This window comes from Triturus cristatus, chromosome 2_2, assembly GCF_964204655.1.
Source record: "Triturus cristatus chromosome 2_2, aTriCri1.1, whole genome shotgun sequence".
Classification (NCBI taxonomy): domain Eukaryota; kingdom Metazoa; phylum Chordata; class Amphibia; order Caudata; family Salamandridae; genus Triturus; species Triturus cristatus.
In genome coordinates this window covers 469761581-469786814 of record NC_140582.1, presented here as the reverse complement: position 1 = coordinate 469786814, position 25234 = coordinate 469761581, and the positions used below count along the sequence as shown (strand labels likewise).

At 49.1% G+C, this 25234-nt stretch overlaps 1 protein-coding gene and 1 long non-coding RNA gene across 4 annotated transcripts in view; one reads left to right on the top strand and one right to left on the bottom strand.

Moving 5' to 3' along the window:
- ANXA5 (annexin A5) overlaps window positions 1-25234 on the bottom strand; it is a 980312-nt gene that overhangs the window by 21879 nt on the left and 933199 nt on the right. For all 3 annotated transcript variants that reach the window (XM_085641572.1, XM_085641571.1, XM_085641573.1), the window contains exons 11-12: window positions 20109-20167; window positions 19766-19888 (exon numbers count right to left, since the gene is read on the bottom strand). In XM_085641572.1, the coding sequence (XP_085497698.1) occupies window positions 19766-19888; window positions 20109-20167 (182 nt within the window). The remainder of the gene's footprint in view (window positions 1-19765; window positions 19889-20108; window positions 20168-25234) is intronic.
- The window catches only part of LOC146862379 (uncharacterized), a 357116-nt gene that overhangs the window by 71921 nt on the left and 259961 nt on the right, over window positions 1-25234 (top strand). The window lies entirely within an intron of this gene.

The window sequence follows — 25234 nt, the reverse complement described above, 5'->3', positions numbered from 1 at the left end:
GGACCAGGAGGCGCGGCGGCGACCAGGATGGAGGGCGAGCTGTCCCACGAAGGTGTCTGCTGTCGATGATGCTGGGCCCAGGAAGGGGCAGCGGATCTTGGCAGTGGCCACCCAAGCGGGGGAGTCAAGGTGGCGTCGGGAGTGGACCAGGAGGGTCCGTGGTACTCCTCCGTTGAAGGGGAGCAAGAGCCAGTCTGGAGCAACCAGACTAGTGATGAAACAATCGTGGTGCGTCGTGAAGAGGGCCACAAGCCGGTCGGCAAGTGGTCGAACAACGCGGTGAACAACAAGGAGCAGAAGGGCCCCCACGCAGATCTCGGGGATGCTGGGGAGGCAGACTTCGATGCTGGAGCTGCTCAGGGTTAGGGTTTCTCAAACCCTAGGTGCACTCACTCGAGGGTCCCTCGGTGGGCGTGCTAGATAAGCGTCGTGCAGGTTCTGAAGATAGCCGGTCCCGCAGGTCTCGTCACACCTACGACGCTCAGCTGAGCTGATGAGGGAGGTAAAAGGTCAGAGATGGCAGGGAACTCGGGTCTCGTCGAGCTGGGCAGTCTTGATCCGTAGGAGAGACTTACAGCAAACCGCAAGCGCTTAGATGGTGCCTGCTGGTGCAGGGTGGCTACTCCTTAGCCACAAGGGAGAGTCTTCAGAAATAGTCAAGAGTTCCTTTCGTGGAAAGTAGTTCGTGATTCGGAGTTATCCGATTATCTGATTATCCAATTTGGGAAGGGGACTCGCTCCTACCTTTATTCTAAGAAAAGGGGGTTGGCCCGTGACTAGGTTCTACCTATGGGTGGAGCCAGGAGGGGGGTGGTTACACCCCTATCCTTTGTCCGGCTTCGCGCCAGCTCAGGGGCTGGTGTGCCCCCGAAACTGGTTTGAGCCGGGCTATGCACAGTGAGCACCGGGGTGCCACTGGCAATCACCTTCCTTTCAGCCCTGCCTACCTGGGATACACAAACCCTGTCTGGGATGGTGCTAACACCGCCCTCGACAGGAAACCCTTTGTCCAAGCTCCCTTTGCTGGAAGGTCTCCCAGCAGCAGGAGGTCAGACTTGTGTCTGGTGGCAGCATCCATTTTGTGATGCTGAGGCTTGAGTCAACTTTAACCGGGGTTCAAGGTTACTTCCATGTCGTGTCCCTCTAAAAGGGGGGAATGCTAACCCCGTCGCCAGGACTGGCGAGGGGTTCGTATTCCCATTCGTATGACACCTTACTCGACATGTGTAGGTGATGTGATGCCAAAGTTAGCAAATAACCGCAAGGATTATAATGCATTAAAAGTAGTTGGCCCGCGTCACCATGGAACGGCTATTAGGACTTGGTTCCGCAAGCCGTCGACGGGCTCCGCTCGCGCCAGAGCACCATCCCACATGACTCCCTGCACTCTGCCTCCAGGATTGATAAGGCCTGCCATAGGAGTGACTGATAGGAATCCATGTGTCCATTTTAGGGTTAGGTGTAGGAATACTACACCTACAGCAACGGGTGATTACACCACGTGGCCCCAGCTGTCGTGCAGCCAGTTGTGTCAGATTTGGGCGGCCATTCCAGGGGTGGCATAATACCTGCTTCAGCCCCTGGTAGGCCCTGGGTACACCGATGCCCTGGATACCTGTGGTATGCTGAGACAGGGACTGACAAGGCGGCCCAGTTCCAATTAGTGGATGCACCTAATGTACATGTGTGTTAATTTCGAGAGAGAACAGCTAGGCTGTGGGTCTGATTGGCAGGCCCACAGCCGGATAAAGTCGTAAACCAATGAAGCAAAAGCAAAAAATCTGGGTGATCATAGGATTGCAGACCCTACTCTCCTACAGATAGTCACTATCCTGATGAGCACCGGAGTACCCAAGTTACCTAGCCCACAGGCTGCGGGTGCATAGGGGTGAAGATGCGTCGTTTTCGTCGTCGACTCCTATGGATGCCTGAAGAAAGATGCTGACAGGCAGTCAGGAGAGAGTGTCCGGTGGATCCCAAGCCTGGGATCAAGAAGAGAAGAAACCTGCAAGCAGAAGGGACAGAGTCAAGGTCACTAGCCAGTGACCACGTGGAACCAGGAAGGAACCAGGCGATGTCGTGAAGAGTTGCAGGTGAAGGTGAAGCTTGTCGCTGCAGCCAGGAGGACCAGGAAGCGTCGAGGACGACCAGGACCAGGAGGCGAGCTGTCCCACGAAGGCTCTTGCTGTCGGCGGCGTCGAAGTTGGACTAGGACTCACCAAGCCTTGGCAAGCGGAACCCACGAAGAACAAGGGACTTGCTTCTGGTGCAGACCAGGAAGGTCTGGGGTGCTTCTTCTTTGCAGAGAAGCGGGAGCCAGTCTGGAGGAGCCAAACCAGCGCAGAAGATTTCAGGGAGCGTCGTCACAAAGGCCACTAGCCAGCGGGCAAGCAACCGGACAGACGCGGCAAGCAGAAAAATGCTGAAGGGCCCCACGCAGGACTCGTGGAGTGTGGGGGGCTGGTCTTCGGTGCAGATGGTGCTTGGGGTTGGGGCTTCTCAATCCCCGGTGCACAACTTCGAGGGTACCTCAGAAGCTGCGCTGTAAGTTACTAGCCACTTTTCCCAGGTAGCCGGTCCCACGTCGCTCGTCGCCTCCACGGATCTCAGCTCTGCTGCAGATGTGGATGAGGGTCGGAGAAGTCTGGAAATCAAGGCTCTGGTCGGGCTCTGCAGTCGGTTCCTCGTCGAACGTTTCACAAAGCAAAGGGTAGTCTCTTGATGGTGCCTGTTTGCACAGGGTAGCCACTCCTTGGCTACAAGGGAGATTCTTCAGTCTTCTTCTTTCGTCGAATGTCGAAGGTCCAGAGTTTCTGTTCAGTTTTGCAGGTTCAGGATAATCTAAAGTCTTGAGGCCCAACTCCCACTCTTATACTAATCTGGGGGGCTGGGATACCTGCTAGGTCACGCCTTATGGGTGGGACCTGGGAGGGGGTGGTTACACCCACTTCCCTTTGTCCAGTTTCGCGCCAGAGCTGGGGCTGGAGTGCCCCAGCGCCGGTTTGAACTGGACTATGCAAGGAACACCTTGTGTGCCCCAGGCATGTCTCATTCCTTTCAGCCCACCCTGCCCCAATACACTAAAGGCTGTCTGGGGAGGTGCTAGCACCTCCCCAAGCAGGAAACCTATTGTCCAGGCCTCCCTGGCTGGGATCACTCCCAGCAGCAGGAGGTCAGACTTGTGTCTGTGGCAGCAGCATCCATTTTGTGATGCTGAGGCTTTGGTTAGAGATAAACAGCAAAGTAGGATTTTAACATGTCTCTCCCTCTAGAAGGGAGGAATAATATCCTCATCACCAGAAATGGTATGGGGGTATTATTCCAAAGTGTTAGACACCTTACACGACATGTTTTGATAAAGCCAAACCATAGTTACCATAACCGTTTAAGATTATAAGGCACTTTAAGAGTATATGGTAGGCTATATCATAGAACAGCTATAAGGACATGGTTCCGAAAGCTGCAGACAGGCTCAGCTCATGCTAGAGCACCATCTCACATGTTACCAAGCACTCTGCCTCCAGGATTGTTAAGGCCTGCCATAGGAGTGACTGATAGGTACACATGTGTCTATATATAAGGGCAGATATAGGCATACTATATCTAAGCAAGGGGTGATTACACGACCTTGCCCCAGCTGAGTGATCAGCCAGTTGTGTCTGATTGAAAGGCCAGACCAGGGGTGGCATAATACATGCTGCAGCCCCTGGGAGGCCTAGGGTACACCTATGCCCTGGGTACCTAGGGTACACTGTACAGGGTCCAATAAGGTGATCCTTACCAATTGGTTATGTACCTAGGGTACATGGAGTCCATTTTACAGAGAGAGCAGACAGCCTGAGACCCTGAATGGCAGGATCTCAGGCCAACTAAGTCGAAAAACCAGCTAGACACTAGGCAAAAAGTTGGGGGTAACCATAGTCAGATATCCACCTTCCTACAGAGGAGATGAGCTCCCCATCCTGTGAGTGATGCGTCTGTGGTCAGCACTATCTGTGGAAGAGGCTCTAGGAACGGCCGCCCTTTGGACCAGTTTGTTATGTTCCACCACTGTTGAGAGCGATGTGTGCGGCTGTCCACCAACACCAGATCCGTGAGTTGTCCATGAGCCTGATTCCACTGATGTGCTAGACATTCTTGCAAGGGACGCATTTGAAGTCTTGCATAAGGCACAATGAATATGCATGACGCCATCATGCCTATGAGTTGCATGAACACTCATTCTGGAAGAGAGTGTTGGACTTGAAATTTTGTGATAAGTGTTTGTATATTGGCTATCCTGGCTGGGCTGGGATACGCTAGGGCTGTGGATGTATTTATGGTGGCTCCTAGATACTTGTGTATATGAGAAGGCTGGAGAGGAGACTTGGGATAGTTGATTGTGAACCCCAAGTTGTGTAAGATTTGGATGGTTTAGTGAGTGTGTAGAACACATTTGTTGAATGACTTGGCTTTTATAAGCCAGTCGTCTAGATACGGGAAGACATGAATTTGTTGTCTTCTCAGATGTGCTGCTACTACTGCCAGACATTTTGTGAATACTCTGGGCGCGGTTGTTACCCCGAATGGAGGGACTGTGAACTGGTAGTGTTGTCCGTCCACCACAAACCTTAGATACTTCCTGTGAGCAGGATGTATTGGAATATGGAAGTAGGCATCTGAGATCTAGTGTGGCAAGGAAATCGCCTTGTTGGAGCAGTGGGAGCACTTGTTGAAGAGTTATCATATGGAAATGATCTGAATGTATATATAGATTTAGGGGTCTGAGGTCTAGTATTGGTCTTAGAGTCCCGTCCTTTTTGGGGATTAGGAGGTAGAGTGAGTATACCCCTGTCCCTTGATGTTCTAAGGGAACAGGCTCTATTGCGTGTTTTTGGAGCAATGAGAGGACCTCTTGTTTGAGGTGCATAAGAGGATCTGGTGACATCGAACGCTGTTTGGGTGGTATATATTGGGGGGGGGTAGTTGTGAGTTCCAGGCAGTAACCATATTGGATAATTTGTCTTACCCACCTGTCTGTTGTGATGGAGTTCCAGACAGGTAGGAACTGTGTTAGTCTGCCCCCGACTGGAGTGGAATGGTCTGGGGGGAGTGGAGGAAAGTCACTGTTTTGTGGCAGGGGAGGTACGAGTGTTATTACCTCAACCTCTGCCCTTGTTGTTTCCTCTGTATCCACCTCTAAAATATCCTCTACTGGGGGATGTTTGCGTAGTGGTTTTGAATGTGGATGAGGTGTCTGCGCCCATATTTATGGAGCCCCCTCTGTAGAAGGAGCGCCGAAAGGAGCCACGTTGTTGTGGAGACTAATGCTCCCATGGACTTAGCAGTATCGGTGTCTTTTTTTATTTTTTCAAGTGCAGTGTCTACTGCTGGTCCAAATAGTTGTTCTTGGTTGAATGGCTGACTAAGTATGGTAGTTTGTACTTCTGGCTTAAAGCCTGAAATGCGTAGCCAGGCATGTCTTCTAAGGAGCACACTAGTGTTGGTTGTTCTAGATGCGGTGTCTGCGGCGTCAAGCGCACACTTAATTGACGCATTTGAAATAAGTTTACCCTCCTGGATACGGTCATTTGCCTGGGTTTTATACTGGTCAGGTAAATGTTGCAAGAGAGTCTCTAACTGGTCGTAGTGTGCCCTGTCATAGCGTGCTAGTAGGGCTTGTGTGTTGGCAATACACCAGTGATTAGCGGCTTGTGCTGCTACTCTTTTGCCAGAGGCTTCTAGCAGTTTGGATTCTTTGTCGGGGTGGTGTCTCCCCTGTTTGGGAGTTGGCGCGTTTCCTAGCATTGGAAACGACCAAAGAAAAGAAAGGTAGCTGTCCTTTGATGTAATTAGGATCTTGAGGGGCAGGCCTATATTTCTTTTCTATTCTAGGGTTAAGAACCCTTGCACGGACGGGGTCTTTAAATACCTCGGGGGGGGTGTTTAATAACTACTTTGATCATAGGCAGGATTTGTACTGACTTTTGAGATTGTTCAAAAGTATCTAAGAGGAAGTCTATCTCTGGTGTGTCGGAGTGCATTGTGACGCCGTGGTAAAGTGCCGCTCTATTTAATAATTGTCCAAACCCTAAATGATCATCTGTAGAGGATGGTTTGGAGGGATATGGCTGCGGTTCTGGCATGTCTGTTGGGATAGGGAATGCCCAATCATCAAGTGGTGATGTATCTGGATCCGTGAACGGGTCATTAGGATCACACCCACCCCCTAGGTCATCCTCATCATCTGGAGGTGGTGTATGTGATGGAGAAGGTATAGGTAAGGGTGGTGTAGGCAGAGGAGGTGGGTTAGAAGGCAGTACAGGAGAGGAAGTTGGCATAGGTGATGTTGCAGAGTCCTTCTTGGGTACATGAACTGGTGCAGGTGGTGTGTCCAGTTTCCGTTTTTTACATGCCACTGCCGAAACATGTCCAGTCTTTGGGTTAATATAAATCTTTTTCTGCCTTGGATCAATGGGATCTGGGTGAAAAAGTTTGTGTTCCTCGGGAACAGTTTGGCGCCGATTTTTTCGGTTCCGAGCGAGGTTTGGGCTGATCTGTGCAGGATTTGGCTTTAGGAGGTGTTTCAGAGTCCTTAGCCGTTTGTTACGGCCCCGATGTTGTTTTCGGAGCCGAAGTTTGATCTTTAGGTTTTGGAATCTTCGGTGCCGGTTTATCAATTGGCCCTTTCGGGGCTGAAGGCGTCGAAGCCGATTTCGGTGCAGAGTGGTCTTTTGTCTTCGGTGCCGGTGGGACAATAACATGTGGTTTGCTCGGTCCCGAGCTACCGGAGGCTTGTGTTTCTTCGGAGCCGAGCCCGGATGCGGGGCTTCTGAAGGATGTTTTCGGTCTCGACTGGGGCCAGCAGGCGAAGTCTTGACCAGTGCCTTTGATTTTGGAGGGGTAGGGGCAGTAGTACTCACACGTTGCCCAGGAGTGATGGGGTTGTCTGCTTCGGAGATGATTTGGAGATCCTCGGAATCTTCTTCCGGGACATCGGGGCCTTCATCAAAGATGTCCTCTGGTTCCAAAGCTGGTTTCTGTGCCATGATGTGTCTTCGAGCTCTTCGATCTCGGCTGGTCTTTTTGGATCGAAAGGATGAACAGGCTGGACAGCTGGACTCGTCGTGTTCAGGTGATAGGCACAGGTTGCAGACTTGGTGGTGGTCATGTGTGGAAATTTTGCTCCAAACTGGGGGCATTTTTTGAAAGGCGTTCTTTCCATGAGCCGTAGGCCTTACGGCATGGATAGGCCCAGAGGCCCGCGTCGACGTCCGGAATAGAGACGATGAAGTCGATGTCGAAGATGAAGGTGCTTCGATGGTTTTGTGGAAATTTTGCGCTTCGAGAAGCTTGGAATTGATATTTCCAACCAGAGCAGAAATGTTGCATCCGAACCCAATGGCGGAAAAAAACAATCTAACGATGGAGTTGATGCACATGCGCACTGTCGTCCAAGGGAGGGGTCACCTATCTCGTGACCACAAAGACTTCTTCCGAAGACAACAACAACCTGCAAGCATCCGAGCCCAACACCAGATGGCGATCTACTATCCTAGTGTGTGATCGGCAGCTCATATGCCTCGAACATAACTTCTTGCCAAACTGCTCCAGCTTTTTCGATTCCTTATCCGGCGGGGCAGTGGGGAAGGCACTTTGGGAAGTGGAGGCCTGAATGACCATCCGGAGTCAGATGATTTGTCAAAAAGGCCGGGTCACACGGTGCCGGGCGATGAAGCCTGGCCACATTCTTATCCACAGGAACCCCTGGCTGGCCTAGATCAGGTGCCCATCAAAACATCCATCAAGGCCTCATTAAACGGAAGAAGAGGTTCCATAGAACTTGGCGCCGGCTGAAGTACTTAAGTAAAGAGGTTCGCCTTGTGAGTGACAGTAAGCAGATAGAGGGCCTCAGCTGCTCTACGGAGCACCACAGTATATGTGGCGCCCTCCTTCATAACAGCGGGAGGAGACGTAAAACCAGGCTCAGAGGAGAGGTCAAGGCCACCTGCATCCTCCGAGTCCGCCGCCCACTCATGATCAGACTCGCACTGCCGAACAAGAGGGTCCCAGTCATCCCCCTTCTCCACAGCCCGAGGAACAGGCGGCGGTGGAGGCACAGGGGAAAACAAATGCTCCAACGGCACTGGGATCAGCGCCAGTCTGGCGCCATGTCCCAATTAGGGTCCCAAACCTGAGCAAAATTGCCCGGAAACTTAGGCAAGGGTGGAGGTGGGACGAACGGAACCCGTGGCGGCGCCGGAGCCGCCGGCGGACGACCTTGTGGCGCCAGGGCCGGAGCCGCCGGCAGAGCCGGTGGCAAGCAAGGGCCCTCTATGGGGACCGCAGGGCCTGAAGGTGCCGGCGGGAGCCCCAGACCTGAAAAGGCAGTCCATGGCGGAGAGAAACTCTTGCACCTGGGCCGGAGTTGCCAACGGACCCAAACAGGGCGGGTAGGCCATGGGACTCCCAGGCTCCAATGGAGCCGCAGGGGAAGGACCCCTGGCCCCCTCGTCCGGAGACCGACGGGGGGGATGTGGGAGAACGAACACGCTTCAACTTTTTCTAGAGACGTCTCTTACCAGATTCCGAGGGTGAAGACTTTGACCCCGAGGAGCGATGATGGCTCCGCGAGCGACCCCTGGACCTCAAACGGCGTGGAGACGACTGCCTGGCCTCCAGCAGCTTTCGGGACCGCTCCCGCAAAGCCTTCGGAGCCATGGCCAGTCAGTCGGCACATGACCGGGAGTCATGGTCGCGCTACAGACAGAGACAGACTCCATGGGGGTTGGCCACCGACATCGTAGAACGACAGGACCGGCAGGATTTAAACCCAGGCATCCCTACGTGGCACCAGGAGTCAAAGACTCAAAAGAAGTAGAGACAAAAGTCTCAAAAAAGTTAGTCAAAAAGTGACTAGGGTATGTATTCTAACCGGATCTGCGCTTGCTGGCACGGAAAAGGAAAGAACTGACGTTAGCGCGCATGGGTGGCGCCTTAGTAGTCTCCGTGACGTCATCGGCGCTTACTACGCCAGCGACGGACACGGAGCAGCACGACGCCACCTACCGACGCTCAGGGGTACTGTGGACGAAATACTTTCAGGATCCAGTCAGATTCCTTACCTTAGAATATCCCCAGGCGTCAATCACTAACGTGTCTCTTTCAGATTATGCAGTTTGCAACACTTAGCAGGTATAGTACATTCGAATGAATGGGCTTTTTAAGAAAAATGCAATTAATTTATTTTCAAATTACTTTTGTTAACACAGGGCTGGATCCTAGATTCAGCACTGGGACATTTCCTGAAAACAATTGAGTAAGTTCGTTTTAGTTAGAGGTACGATTTTTAAAGAATATTATTGTATTTCAAAAGTTGACACTTAGAACCTTTTTCACATAGAGGTACAAAAGGGGGCGGTGATGGACAGAGCATCAGAACCAATCACACACTTGCACCCAGTCAACAGATCCGGGTTTGATCCATCACCGTTCCTTAGCCCACTCTGCCACCCCAGTTCAGACATGGCCATATGCAAATCAGTCTGACCCTGTGCCTCATGGGAACAGTCCAGCCCGAATTGCCAAGCCATGCCTTCCCTGGACCAGAAACAAGCTTCCTAGGACCGGTTTCTGGAATTTCAGCCGTCTTCAGCCAGGCTTGCTTGAATACAGTGGCGAAGTGAGCAAGGGACTCACGTCTGAGCATACCCTGCCAACTTATGGCGAACAAAGCGGTACAAAAGGGGGTGGTGATGGATGGAGCATCAGAACCAATCAAACACTCACACCTGATTTGCATATGGCCATGTCTGAACTGGGGTGGCAGAGTGGGCTAAAGAACGGTGATGGATCAAACCCAGATCTGTTGACTGGGTGTGAGTGTTTGATTGGTTCTGATGCTCCTTCCATCACCACCCCCTTTTGTACCGCTTTGTTCGCCATAAGTTGGCAGGGTATGCTCAGACGTGAGTCCCTTGCTCACTTTGCCACTGGATTCAAGCAAGCCTGGCTGAAGACGGCTGAAATGCCAGAAACCGGTCCTAGGAAGCTTGTTTCCGGTCCAGGGAAGGCATGGCTTGGCAGTTTGGGCTGGACTGTTCCCCTGAGGCACAGGGTCAGACTGATTTGCATATGGCCATGTCTGAACTGGGGTGGCAGAGTGGGCTAAAGAAAGGTGATGGATCAAACCCAGATCTGTTGACTGGGTGTGAGTGTTTGATTGGTTCTGATGCTCCGTCCATCACAAAGGGCAGTGGTTTGTTGGTATGGCACACACGTATGTGTGCCATGTCGACTTCACTTAGTTCTGCCCCAAGGCACTCAGCCTGCATAGGCAGTGTGCGAGTGTCAGGGGACAGGGCCTCTAAGGGTGGCACAATAAGTACTGCAGCCCTTAGGGGCCTTCTCTGGTCACAGTTGTAGGAGAGTAGGGACTGCTTTCTATGTTCACCCCCACTTTTTGCTTTTGCTTCACTGGTTCTCGACTTAGATGTGGCTGTGGGCCTGCTAATCAGACCCACAGCCCAGCTGTTCTCTCTAAATTCACATTATGTACTTTAGGTACATAACCCAATTGGTAAGGATCACCCTCTAGGGCCCTGTACAGTGTACCTTAGGTACCCAGGGCATGGGTGTACCCTAGGCCTACCAGGGGCTGCAGCATGTATTATGCCACCCCTGGCTGGCCTCCCATTAGGATACAACTGGCTGATCACTCAGCTGGGGCAAGGTCGTGTAATCAACCCTTGCTTAGGTATAGTATTCCTATACCTGCCTTATATAGACACATGGGTAACCTATCAGTCACTCCTATGGCAGGTCTTAACAATCCTGAAGGCAGAGTGCTTGGTAACATGTGAGATGGTGCTCTAGCATGAGCTGAGCCTGTCTGCAGCTTTCGGAACCATGTTCTTCTAGCTGTTCTATGATATAGCCTACCATATACTCTTATAGTGCCTTATAATCCTCGTGGTTATGGTAACTATGTTTTGGCTTTATCAAAACATGTCGTGTAAGGTGTCTAACACTTTGGAATACTACCCCCACACCATTGCTGGCGATGAGGATAGTATTCCTCCCGTCTAGAGGGAGGAGACATGTTGAAGACCTACTACCCGGTTAAAGTTAACCAGAGCCCCAGCATCACAAAATGGATGCTGCTGCCACAGACATAAGTCTGACCTCCTGCTGCTGGGAGTCCTTCCAGCGAGGGAGGCTTGGACAATAGGTTTCCTGCCTTGGGAGGTGCTAGCACCACCCTAGACAGGGCTTAGTGTATTGGGGCAGGGAGGGATGAAAGAAACGAGACACTGCGTGGGGCACACAAGGTGTCCCATGCATAGTCCGGTTCAAACCGGTGCTGGGGCACTCCAGCCCCAGTCCTGGCGCGAAACTGGACAAAGGAAAGGGGGTGTAACCACCCCCCTCCCTGGTCCCACCCATAGGAGGGACATAGCAGGTAACCCTGCCCCCCAGATTAGTATAAGAGTGGGAGCTGAGTCCCTAAGATTTTGGATTATCCTGAAAAACAGCAACTTGAACAGAAACTCTGGACCTTCTACATTTGACTATGGAAGAAGACTGAAGAATCTCGCTTGTGGCCAAGGAGTGGCCACCCTGTGCAAACAGGCACCATCAAGCGACCTGCCGTTTGCTTTGCCCAAGTTCTACGAGGAACCGAATGCAGAGCCCGACCAGCGCCTTGACTTCCAGACTTCTCCGACCCTCATCCACATCAAAGCTGAGATCCAGGGAGGCGACGAGAGACGTGGGACCGGCTACCTGGGAAAATTGGCTACTAGCTTCCAGCGCAGCTTCTGAGGCATCCTCGAAGTTGTGCTCTGGGGATTGAGAAGCCCCAACCCAGAGCACCATCTGCACCGAAGATCAGCCCTCCACACTCCACGAGTTCTGCGTGGGGCCCTTCTGCATTTCCCTGCTCGACGAGTCTGTCCGGTTACTGGCCCGTTGGCTAGTAGCCTCAGTGACGAGGAACCCTTAACTTCCCACCGCTGGTTTGGCTCCTCCAGACTGGCCCTTGCTTCCCTGCGAAGGAGAAGCACCTCAGGCCTTCCTGGTCTGCAACAGAAGCGAATGCTTCATCCTGAGTGGGTTGCACTTGCCAAGGCTTGTTGGGTCCGAACTCGACAACGACGCCGCCAACAGCAAGAGCCCTCGTGGGACAGCTCGCCTCCTGGTTCTGGTCGTCCGACGCCTCCTGGTACCCGTGGCTGCTGCGACAAGCTTCACCTCCTCACCTGTGTGAGAAGTTGACCTGATATATGATGTCACTAATTCTAGTGTACACCTTGTATCAGTCCAAACAACCCTTATCCTGATTGGTTGTAAAGTCAACCTTATAGACCAGCTATCCTAGTGGTAGCATGGACAAGAGCAGTCTTTGGCTAAACTCTGAATGGCATGTGAAGCCAGCTGTTATACCATATGTAATCCCTTGAATACCAAATGAAAGGACACCACAACAGATATATATATGCGATGTGTCCTGCCTCGACGTCGAGAGCATTGTCGTAGACAGAGGACTTGTCCTGGACGGAGGCCTAGAACCCAACGGGGAACTTCGCCTCGACGTCAGTATCTTCTCCGACGTTTTGGAGGCCTTTGACGACGGAGGCACCTGCCTCGACGTCGATTCCGACGGAGGCACCTGCCTCGACGTCGATCCCGACGGAAGCACCCGCCTCGACGTCGATCCCGACGGAAGCACCCGCCTCGACGTCGAGTGTTTCGACGGAGGCACCCGCCTCGACGTCGAGTGTTCAGTCTATGATCCTGGTCTCGACGTCGGTAATGCTTTCGACGGCGATTCAGGTCTTGACGTCGAAGATCTTCCCTGATCTTTTGACAACGATCTTTGCCTCGACGTCGCTGCAGATTTCGACGCCGAATGCCTGCGTTCTTCTTGCGACGTCGACTTTTGCCTGGATGTTGATTTCGACGTCGATCGACGAAGTCTATCCTTTGACGTCGATCGATGTTTTCTTGACGTCGAACGATGATGTATCTCCTTCGACGCTGATCGATGTTTTCTTGACGTCGAAGTTGTCGACGACGAACGAATGCGCTACGCCGCCGGATCGAGTGTCGACGTAGATTTTCTCTTTGAAGCATGACTCTCCCTGGACTCCTCACCTCTCAATGACGATCCCGCCGCTGGAGTCTTCGACGCCGAGCCCGACGCCGATGGAGAACACACAGGGATCATCTGCTTCGACGTCGACCGTTCAGAAAGGCCATAAAGCCTAATCCTCTCTCTCTTTCAAAGTCCTCTTTGAAAGATCCTTGCAGTGACGACAGGACGCAGGAGAGTGTGAATCCGGTAGACAGACGATACACACATCGTGTGTGTCTGAAGAAGCCTTTTTGCCATAGGATGGACAGGGCATGAACAAAGGCGGCATTTTTCTGACAGAAAAAAGTTCTTACATCTTGTCAGAAAACACAGGAAATCTGCTTCCCCAACAGGATATATTAAGAGGAAGCAAAAAAGTCACTAGAAAAGTAACAATTCTTGACTAGAAAGTCAAAAATTAAGAGCCGAATTCCAGGGTCCTGACTGAAGGAGCCGGAAAGAACAACTGACCCAACTGTCACCCCTGAAGCATGATGGGATATTGGAATCAGGGCTGCCTTAAAGGCACGGTGCCAATTTTGGTAATGTATTGCAATGCAGCCTGCAGGCTAACAATGTTTTATGGATCTGTGTTTCGCACAGTATTTTCTTTTCTTTCTCATGAGTTTTTACCTCATTTAAAAAAAAAAAAGATTTAGGTGTATTATACCTATGGTGTGTTATTGGATATTTATATCTACATTGTCTAGCCTACTATGGGGGCTGCATTTGCTTGGAAAAAATAATATAGGTTTATACATATACAGAGCTGTATATATATGTGTTTTTCATATATAATTTTATCATTTCCGGGGTCCCTGCACGTGGGCGGGAAAATTCAGTGCTTATGACTATTGATGAGGATCCCCTGGAAGAGGGACGCGGAGCCGCACGACGCCACCTACTGACGCGCAGGGGTACTGCTACAAAAAACTTTCCAGATCCAGTCTGACGCCTGGGGATATTCTAAGGTAAGGAATTTGTCACTAACTTGTCTTTCAGATACTGCGCTCCTGCCACAGTGAAACGGAGGAATTTGATAACTGGGATGAACAGGGATATGGAAATATACGTCCTGCAAATCCAGGCTTGCCAGGAAATCTGAATGTTTCAGAAGCTGTAATATCTCTTGGAGAGTTACCATGTGAAAGGATTTCTTCTGCAGGCATTTGAGTTTTGAGGTCTAGAATGGGACGCCACTCTCCAGACTTCTTCACCAGAAAGAAACGGGAGAAGAAGCCACTTCCCCTCTGACAGCGTGGCACACTACTATTGCTCCCTTCTGGGGCATAATCAATGCCTCCTTTAGCAACTGAAGATGAGGTGCTATTGATTTTGAGGCGGATGAGGTGGTTGTGCTGTGGTAAACTCTAGGGTATGGCCATATTTTATTATATCCAGGACCAATTTGTCTGTTATTTTCTGCCATTGGCCTAGGTAACGAGAGTGGGGAATTTTCTTTAATGAATTAATCAAGGGAAGAGCGGCAGGCGGCGAGGCCTAGTCACTGCTGAGAAAGTGCCATCTTTCTTGCATGGTATGCCCCCACTTTTTGATGAATTGCTGATGTACTTTGAGTGTGCCCTGAGCTCCTGCCAATCAGGTACCCAGAGCCTGTGTTCCTTCCCTAAAACTGCATTGAAGCCTAAACCCAATTGGCATCTCTGACCACATGTCAGCCCCTGGTAAATGGTACCCTAGGTACCCAGGACCCTGTGACCAGAGAAGGCCCCTGAGGACTGCAGCACATATTGTGCCACCCTTAAAGGCCCTGTACCCTGACACATACACACTGTCTTTGCAGGCTGTCTTGGTGCAGAACAATACTTTGTCAACATGGCACACATCCCTGTGTGCCATGCCCACAAAACACACTGTCCTGGCATACCTCAGTCACTCCTCTAGCTGGGTGCCCTATGCCAGTGGTGTGGGTACAGGTGCATGAGCCCTGTACCCCTACAGTACCCAGGTCCATTCCTGGGCATTAAGTGCAGTGCTGCCATTAAGAGTATATGGTGCTGGGAGATAGTCATCACGAACTCCACAGCACCATGATGGCTGCACTGAAGACTGCGAAGTTTGATATCAAACTTCTCAGCACATTAAACCCACACTGATGCCAGTGTGGGATTTAATGTAAAATGCACGACATAGGGCATCTTAGAGATGCCCCCTGAACCTAACCAACAACCAGCATCCTGACTGAGAGGCTGCCTAGCCTGCCACCCAGCAGACATGTTGCTGGACCCCTGGGAAGAGAGCCATCTGCTCACAAGGGTCTGCAACAATGCGTGTACTGGGTGAGGTGCTAGGTCTCCTTCCCCAGGATGGGCAGGGTAAGCTTCAAAGGCATGCCGCCTTTGTGAGCATCTCCAGGCCACTTGCTGTACTCAGCAACTGGCCCCTACCGGTTCTGACCCCAACTCTGGCGGGAAAACCTAAGTGAGGAAAGGGGGAGTGCCAGCCTCTGCCAACCCCACCCCTCAGGTGGGGGGAGGCGAGGTGAAGCACAACTCCGGGCTCTCACCATCTTGAGAATGGGGAGCCCTAACCAATCAGGACTAGGCTCCTGCCCCCCTCCCACTGGAGAGTGGCAGGATAGGGGGTGTACCCACCCCAGGGAAGGGACCCATTGGTCCTGGACCCTCACCTACCTGTAACGCCCCTAAATTTAGTATTAAAGGGCACCCTGAACCTTCCTTCCTCAGATCCAGATTCAGAACAAGAGGACGACACCAACTGACTTGGCCCCAGCCCTACAGGCTTGTCGACCCTCGAACCTGCTCCTGCTAAACCCCGGCGTCTCCAGTGGTCAGCAACCTCAAAAACCCAGGAAGACCTGACTGCCTTGCTCCTCTAAAAGACTGGGACTCCCACGAGCAGTGGTCCTGCTCAACAACAAGCAACAACCCCTGGGGCCAATCCAGGAACCGCGAATCCAGCACACACTGCAACCGCCGAGCCCGACATGTGCCTGAGTGAACATAGACTACGAGGACGTCCCCCCGGCGACTGGGACCAAGAATCCAGCACCCAAGGACCCACCTTGACGCTCCGGACGCCTGCAGCCTCACAACCAGGGACCCCCCCAACCGCGACCAGCTGAGGGTAAGATTTCCAGACGCCAAAAGGCACCCCTGCACCCGGCGCCCTGCGGCCCCCTGTGCCCAGCTCCTGGGTGCCTACCTAACCTACAGCTCCCCAACTTACCTCTCGAAGTGGTGGTCGCACCTGAAGAATCTTCGTCCCCGAGCTTGCAGCCTTTGTTCGTCTTGCAGCTTCTTTATTGAAATACATTGAGCGCCCGACGGCTCAAAAGCACCATGCACCCAGCCACCCAAGCACCCCTGGAAGTGCAACATCAATCCTATCTTACTTCCACACCTGCCCTGTGTAAGTGACCAGGAGCTCAGCTCCCACAGCCGCGTGGCCTGCCTGCAAGCAGCCACCAACCAAAGGCCCCCTGACCGCCATAGGCTAACATTGGGCCTACTCAATCTGCACCCGGCTGCCCCTGTGCCGCTGAGGGTTTAACAACTGTACCTACCTGACCCTGTGAGACCCCAGAGTCTATTCCCAGAACCTTAACTCTGCCAGTCTAATTCTTACCTGAAAGCAGATAACTCACTTTTTCTCCATAGGGTAACATTGACTGGCTTTCACTTGGAATTTCTTCCAAGTGTCGAGTTTTGAAACTTTGAAATATTCACTAAAAATCACCCGATCAACGAAAACGAAATTACTCACCTGTTATCAGGAGAGATCCCAGTGCTGGATCTTGGTGTCCAGCACTGACCCTACAGAGCAATTACAACTGTGATTTACCGATGCGTTTAACTTGTGTTGCTTATTGCAACAACTAACTATTGCATTTAAAAGTCTATTGCTTATTGAAAGTATTTAAGTAAAGCATCTCATTCTGAGAAAGTATTTTGATACCTACTTGTGGTTCTAAAATAATTAAATATATTTTTATATACAAAACAATTGGCCTAGAGTTCAGTTCGAGTATGTGAGACCATTTGCTGACTGAGTGTGTACAACAAATGCTTTACACTGTCCTCTGATACTGCCTTACTGCTCGACCAAGCTACCACTTTAGAGATTAAGGTTACATCTAACTTTAGCCTCTGCCAAACCTCTGGGGGACTGTGGACTCTGCAGACTGAACCTTACTTTGGTGCAGTATATACAGAGCCACTTTCTTACACTGCTTTCTGACGGAATCTCTGGATTGAACTTGTTTTTGCCTAGGCTGTCTGGAGTAAGCAGCCTGTGGTGGCATAAGGTATTGCTGTTGATGCTGGTAGGAGGGACAAAAAGAGGTGCAAGCATGGGTTTGGTATCTCTAGTAACCACTACGTAAAGAATAGGCTCCTATGCAACGTGCTCCACGAAACGGGGTCTTTCTTTATAGGAGTGCCCAAAGCCTTAGCTGTGTCTGTCAGTCTTAATAGTTTGTAAAGAGTCATAAATATGTTTGCCAAAAAGTGTATCATTGTCAAATGGCATGTCCAAAATGTTGCTTTGCACCTCAGGGAAGAAAGTTGTTGCAGCCAACCCAGACGCCAGAGGACAGCCGCTCCAGTGAGCGGGCGAAAGGCCAAGGAAGCCACGTCCATAGAAGCTTCAATAATTTCTGATGCAGATCCTTCTCGAAGGATCTTTCTGACTTCTAGTCTTATCGTCTGGAAGGAGATTCATGTACTGAGCGATGTCGGACCACATCTGGTGGTCGTATCTTGCGAATATCGCTAGAGCGTTAGCCGCGCGTACAGTAGCACCTGAAGTGGTTGTAAATCTCTTACCAATGTTATTGAGGCGCCTTCCCTCCTGATCAGGTGGTGCAGTTATAGGCGCTAAGGGGTTTCTTGATCTCCGTTGGACGGCTTGTGAGATAACTGAATCCGGTTTAGGATGTCCTACCAGAGAAGCTGGAGCATCATCGGGAGCTCTATACTTTGTCAATCCTGGGCAAGTCTGGAATAACTGTGGCGGGTGTCCTCATTACTTTTACACCTTCCTCCCAGATGTGATCTACAATGGGTATAGATCTGACAGACTTTCTGGATAAATCCTTGAAATCATAGAGAAAATAGTCAGATTGCTTGATTTTCAATGACAATTGAAAACGAGAAGCCGCTCTTTCCATTGGCACTTGGGAGCCACCAATACCTTCCGGAGGAAAATTCGCAGTTTGAGGAAACAGAGAAGCAGGTGTTGATATAACATAGTCCTCCCATTCATCCCCTATTTACCCACCTTTGAGGTTGACTCTTAAATTTCTCAGAAATCAGGCGTGGGATACAAAGTCGTCAGCTTCGCCGACGTCAGTGGTGTCTGTGTTCTTGACGAGGACACGACAGGAGCAGATGAAGAAACCATTGTCCGCATAGTCAACAATGCCGGAGAGGTCGTTGTAGAAGAGGTCGTCGATAGAACCAATGTAGTCGATGAGTACTCTGACGGGAAGGTCTTAGTCTGTGTCCGAGTCGCCGTCGACGAGAAGGTGGTCGGCGGTGTTGAAGTCTTCGTCGTCGCTAACCGGGCTGGCGGCGGGGCTGTCGATGATAGTGTAGTCTTATCCATCGACGATGTAGATTACGACAAGGACTTTGACGACTAGGTAGGTGAAACACGTCCAAAGGTGATTTTTGTGTCGACGGAACTCAGATGATAAAGCCATCGACAATATAAGCTTTCTAGCGACGAATCTTCATGGATGGTTCTGAAGATTGTTTATGTTTATTGCTTTTCTCCTCAGTAGGAAATAAATGCTTTCCTTTTAGTGATGTGCTTGCATTTTCCTGGCGAGACTGTTTAGAAACCTTTTTCTTCGATACTTCAGGAGATTCAAGAGATCTTTCTCTCCTTTTGAATGCTTCCTGAGAAGCCTGTGAGGCAGAGCTCTCCCCATCCTCAGAGACATTAGATTTATTTTTCAGTCTCTGAAGCCAAATCAATAGCCTACCTTCTCTGTCCTTAAGGGTTTTGGTTGAAAACAGTCTTTTACCTTATGTTGAGGGTAAAGGCAGTAGATACAGTTTTTATGAGGATCTTCAGCATGCAGTCTCTTACCCCATGCTCCACATGACCTGAAGAGACCTTTCTTTGAAGAATCTGACATTTTGAGTAGAAATCTGGAAAACTCAGCAGAGCTCAGGGAGCATCCTTTTCACACAATGTGCGGTAGAAAATCTGAGGAACCTAGCCTCTCTTGGGATTGTTCTAGAGGTTGCTGTTGCCTGATTGGCTGGTACTTAAGTTTTTTTTTTTTTACAAAAGAAAATGGATAGGCGATTGCAGTGACTTCATTGCATTGTAGCCTATTGCAATATTATCTACTGCTTTTATATGTATACCATATACCACTACGACGACGCAGTTTCTTACCAACCTTGGCTTGTATCGTCCCTGAAAACTCAATTGGTATTGATCTAACTCAGCTCATAACATTGTTATACACTATTTTAGATGTTCACTTTTGCAGTCCCAAGTTATCTAACATTTCAGGTCGAAATGTATTAGCTCAATTTGACTGAGCCATTAAAGGGCTTTGAGAAGCCTATGAAGTATACAGATTGATACTTCGATTAAACATCTAGAAATTAACAAAACTTCAGTAGTGTATGGCAAAGGAAGACTTTATACCTGTATCATAGCGTGCAGAGATTTTCCATAATGCTTCCGGAACACTTGACGGATGTTAAAGAGGTCAATTTCACTGCGAGAAACCAGGACCCTAATCAACGTCTGATCATCTGTGCCCGCTCCCTGAATGAATAAAAACCAATTTGCACAGCGAAACATTAGAATGTACAAGTAATTGAACTATTTTTCAGTAAAGATGTTGAAGACATAAGTATTATTAAATAATTGCAGGAAGAACTGCACTGTGAGATCAAGAAAAAAATAACATTCCACTCACACAAAAAATGTTTTTCACCTTATGTAACACACACTCTGATGTTACATACGTAAGCAAGGAAATTACCTTCATAGCATTGTACAGAACTTCAGCAAGGTAGCCTTGAATACTTCGGATACACTTCACTAAGAATTAAAAAACAAAATATGAAAACAAGAAATGTTCAGCAAATGAGTGGGTTATACTAGTCTACTTTTATAGAGAGAAAGTAAATAGAGTCGGTGGTAGCTTAGGAGTATACAAACAAGAATGATTAGCTATAGGAAAAGCAGATTAACAAGAGGTTCTTAAAATTAGAGGCCTTCGATTTGACCTTGAGAATATTGGTGGCACACTTTAAATGCCCTTCACCATTACGTCACAGCTATTTAACGAGCGCATAGCAGTCAAACGGCAGGGAGCATAGTAATTAAGTGCAGGATCATGAATAAGAAAATAAGTTACTTACCTGTAAACTGTGGTTCTCCAGTATAGGTATATTTAATAGATTCACATGCTTGAATCATTCCCCGAAGTGGGAGTCCCACAGTACATTAAAAACAAGTAAGTAATTACTCTAACATTAAAGTTTATAGAGAAAAACCAGTCACTTTAATATCTCGTCCTAGTCATTGGATATGGTCCAAACTCTCTCCACAGAGGCTCCTGGCTTTAAGATTTTCAAGCACAAGTGTAGTATAAGTGTAAACTAAAACGAGGAGCCTCTATGGGGAGGAGGGTGGGTCGCATGTGAGTCTATGAAAGATACCAATACTGGAAAAACACAGTTTACAGGTAAGTAACTTTTCTTCTTCTCCAGTATTGGGGTATCTTTCATAGATTCACATGCTTGAATCAGAGTAGATAGCAGTTATCACATAGGTATAAAGTTCATACAAGAAAGAATGTTGCACACAGAGTACGAAAGAAAATTGTACATCACCCAGTGTATAACACACTTATGTACCACTTATTTATATATTTATATACCTATTTAGTAATCTGACAAGGCCTATGCACAGTCACATTGACCTTAAATATAGAAATTTTAAAACTTAAAGGTGGGAAGGATAGAAGCTCACCTTATATAAAAAGATTACATAGCACTACCTGTTCCACAGCTGTATCAGCATTACTTGCAGCTTGCAGACAGTAGTGCTTGGTAAAAGTGTGCCTGCTAGACCAAGTTGCTGCTCTGCAAATTTATTGAATAAGCACACCGGCAAAGAGCTGTTGATGAGAAGACTGCTCTCGTAGAATGCACTTTCAATGTTGAATGTAGAGGTTTGCTTGCTTGTTGATAGCAAAATTTGATCGCACAGGAAATCCAACGTGCTATAGTTTGTTTTGTCACTGGATACACTTTCCTGATTTTTCCATAGGCCACAAAAAGCTGATCAGCCTTACGGATACAGGCTGTTTTCTGCAAATACAATTTTATACATCTCAACGTCCAGGGAATGTAAGGCCCTTTCCGCTGGTATCTGTCGATTAAGGAAGAAAGTCTTTAGGATGACTGGTTCGTTTAAGGGAAAATCCGATGGGACCTTAGGAATAAAGGTAGGATTTATTCGAAGTATAACAGAATCCTTCGTAAACTGGAGGAAAGGATGTTGAGTAGTGAAAGAATGTATGTCGCTAACTCGTCTAGCTGAAGTAAGAGCCAATAGAAGTGATGTTTTCCATGAAATGAATTTAAGATCAGACCCAAGAAGGGTAAGTTACTTACCTGTAATCCTAGTTCTCTTCCAGGGGTATCCTCATCAAAGTCATAAGCACTGAATATTCCCGCCCATGTGCGGGGACCCCGGAAATAATAAAATTATATATGTAAAAACATACATATATACAGCTCTGTATATGTATAAACATATATCATTTTTTCCAAGCAAATGCAGCTCCCATAAAAGGCTAGGCAATGTAAATATACACATCCAATAACACATATATATATAATTATATATATATAAAGGTATAACAATACACCTAAATCTCTTTTTTTTTTTTTTTTTTTTTAAATGAGGTAAACACTCATGAGAAAGCAAAAAATAAAGAGAACAAACTGTGGAAAAACACAGATGTACAACACATTGCCAGCCTGCAGGCTGCATTGCAATATAATACCATAGAGACTAAAAAGCCCTGTACAGGTAAAAACTGGCACCGTGCCTTTAAGGCAGCCCTGAATTCCATATCCCATCATGCCTCAGGGGTGACAGTTAGGTCAGTTCTTTGCGGGACCGTAGTCCTAAACACAAAGATATATCCTTTCCATAATGAATAATACATTTCTTCTCATTTGCCTGGGGAGGTGGGTGGGTTGCTTATGACTTTGATGAGGATACCCCTGGAAGAGAACTAGGATTACAGGTAAGTAACTTACCCTTCTCTTCCAGGGGATCCTCATCAATAGTCATAAGCACTGAATAGAGTAGCAAGCTCCCCTTCCACCTGCAGGCAAATGAAACTAAGGTTGTATCACCCATGGAGAAAGAGAATCATGAAAATGATTATGTATGGAACAGATTCCTCAAGGAGGCTTGTCCTACTTGAGTGTCTGCTCTGGTGTCCGAATCCAGACAATAATGCCTGGTAAAAGTGTGGACAGATCTCCAAGTGGCTGCCTTGCAGATCTCGGAGAGTGGGACATTATTGAGAAAAGCCGCGGTAGCCGCTTTTCCTCTTGTCGAATGCGCTTTAGGGCGCGCCCCCAATGGTTTCTGAGCCAGTTGGTAGGCCAATGTAATACTTGAAACAATCCACCTAGCAATGGAACGTTTGGATGCAGCAAAGCCCATACGGACAACCCCATAGTTCACAAACAATTGATCAGATTTCCTGACATTCTTAGTCCTATCTAGGTAGAATTTTAGGACCCTTTTGACATCTAGAGAATGCAACGCCCTCTCTGCCGGAGAGGAGGGGTTGGGAAAAAAGGTTGGTAAGGAGATGGCTTGGTTTACATGAAACTCCGATACCACCTTGGGTAGGAACGAAGGATGAGTTCTCATCACCACCCTATTTAGATGAAAAATAGTGTAGGGTTCTTTAGAACAGAGGGCCTGTATCTCACTGACCCTCCGTGCTGAAGTGATGGCTATTAAAAATGCTGTCTTCCATGTGAGGTGCTGTAGGGTAGCCTTATGAATAGGTTCAAAAGGCGAACCCATGAGCTTTGACAAAACCAAGTTTAGCTCCCAGGAAGGAGAGGGAGGTCTAACAGGGGGATAGACTTTGAGTCCTTGCAAGAAATCCTTCACTACCTGCACTTTAAAAAATGACTGCTGTGAAGGCGAACGCCTGTATGCTGTTATGGCTGCTAGGTGAACCTTTATGGATGAAAATTTCAACCCTGCCCTTGCTAAATGTAGAAGATAGGGCAAAATTACATCCTCCTGGCATTTAGTGGGATCATAATGATGCTGAGCACACCATATATAAAATCTTTTCCACTTACAGAAGTAGGAGTGTCTTGTCGAAGGCCTCCTGGCTTCCTTCAGTATGGACATACACTCTTGAGGGAGGTTCAGATGGCCATACTGGAGGACTTCAGGAGCCATGCTGTTAAGCTCAGCGAGGGAAGGCTGGGATGGTAAATCTTCCCCTGCATCTTGGATAACAAGTCCGGCCTGCACGGCAGCCGCTTGTGGGGGCGGATCGACATGTGTAGGAGATCCGTGTACCACCACTGCCTCGGCCAGTCCGGTGCTATGAGGATCATCTTGGCAGATGAATTCTGTAGCTTGGTCACCACCTTGGGAATTAGTGGGAGAGGCGGAAAAGCGTACACAAATGTCATTGACCAATTGATCAAAAGGGCATTCCCTAGGGATCCTGGTCGATGGTATCTTGAGGCGAAGCCTCGGCATTTTGTGTTTTGCTCGTCCGCGAAGAGGTCCACTTGCGGACGCCCCCATTCCCCGAAGATGTCTTCTAACACTTCGTCGTTGATTACCCAGTCCTCTGGCTCTTGAAAATGCCGACTGAGTAAGTCTGCTTGCACGTTGAGTTCTCCTGGTAGGTGCACCGCTTTCAGTGAGATGTTCCTTGCTAGGATCCAGTGCCACAGGGACTGAGCTTCCAGCGAGAGCGTTCTGGATCGAGTACCCCCCTGCTTGTTCAGGTAGTACATTGTGGTGGTATTGTCCGTCTGTACTAGAATGGTACTCGTCGTGATCGCAGGCAGGAACGCTTTGAGGGCTAGGTGGACTGCCCTGAGCTCCAGCATGTTGATGTGGTACAACTGTTCGCTGCTGGACCACCGTCCCTGAGTTTGCAGAGACCCGAAATGCGCACCCCAGCCTTGAAGGGATGCGTCGGTGATTAAGGTCTGAGTTGGGGGTTCTTGATGGAAGGGGATCCCCACTTGTAGATTCCTTGGCTTCAGCCACCACTTGACTGACTGTTTGGCTGCAGAGGAGAGGCAAACCTTTTCTTCCCACAGGGAGTTCCTTTGATCCCATTTGTCCTCGAGATCTTGCTGGAGAGGACGCATCCTTAGCCTGGCATTGGGCACTAGGAAGATGCAGGATGCCATGGCCCCTAGCAGAGATGAGATTCGCCTTGCCGACGACAGATTGCTGGTTATGATCTGTCTGCCTTTTAGCATAATGGATGACTGTCTTTCCTCCGAAGGAAACACTTTTCCTACTACGGAGTCTATAGTTGCACCCAGGTAGTGGATCCTCTGCGTTGGTGAAAAATTGGACTTTTTGACATTCACTCTGAGACCCAACTTGCGACATAAGTTCAGGCATAGCGACAGCTGTGACCGCACATTCTGTGGTGATGAGCCCTTTATTAGCCAGTCGTCTAGGTAGGGATAGACGAAGACTCCTGCGCGTCTCAGAGCAGCCGCTACTACTGCCACGCATTTTGTGAATACTCGAGGAGCTGACTTCAGGCCAAAAGGGAGGACTTTGAACTGATAGTGAGTGTTGCCTACCACAAACCTGAGAAATTTTCGATGATTCCTTAGGATGGGAATATGGAAATATGCATCCTGAAGGTCCAGTGAACACATCCAATCGCCCATCCGGAGAAGAGGATATATTTGGTGGAGCGCCAGCATGCGAAATTTTTCCTTTCTTATGTGCTTGTTCAGTATCCGTAGGTCTAAAATGGGTCTGAACTCTACCTTCACACTCCTCTTTTGGATGAGAAAGTATCTGGAGTAAACTCCCTTTCCTCTCTGGTTTATGGGCACTTTCTCT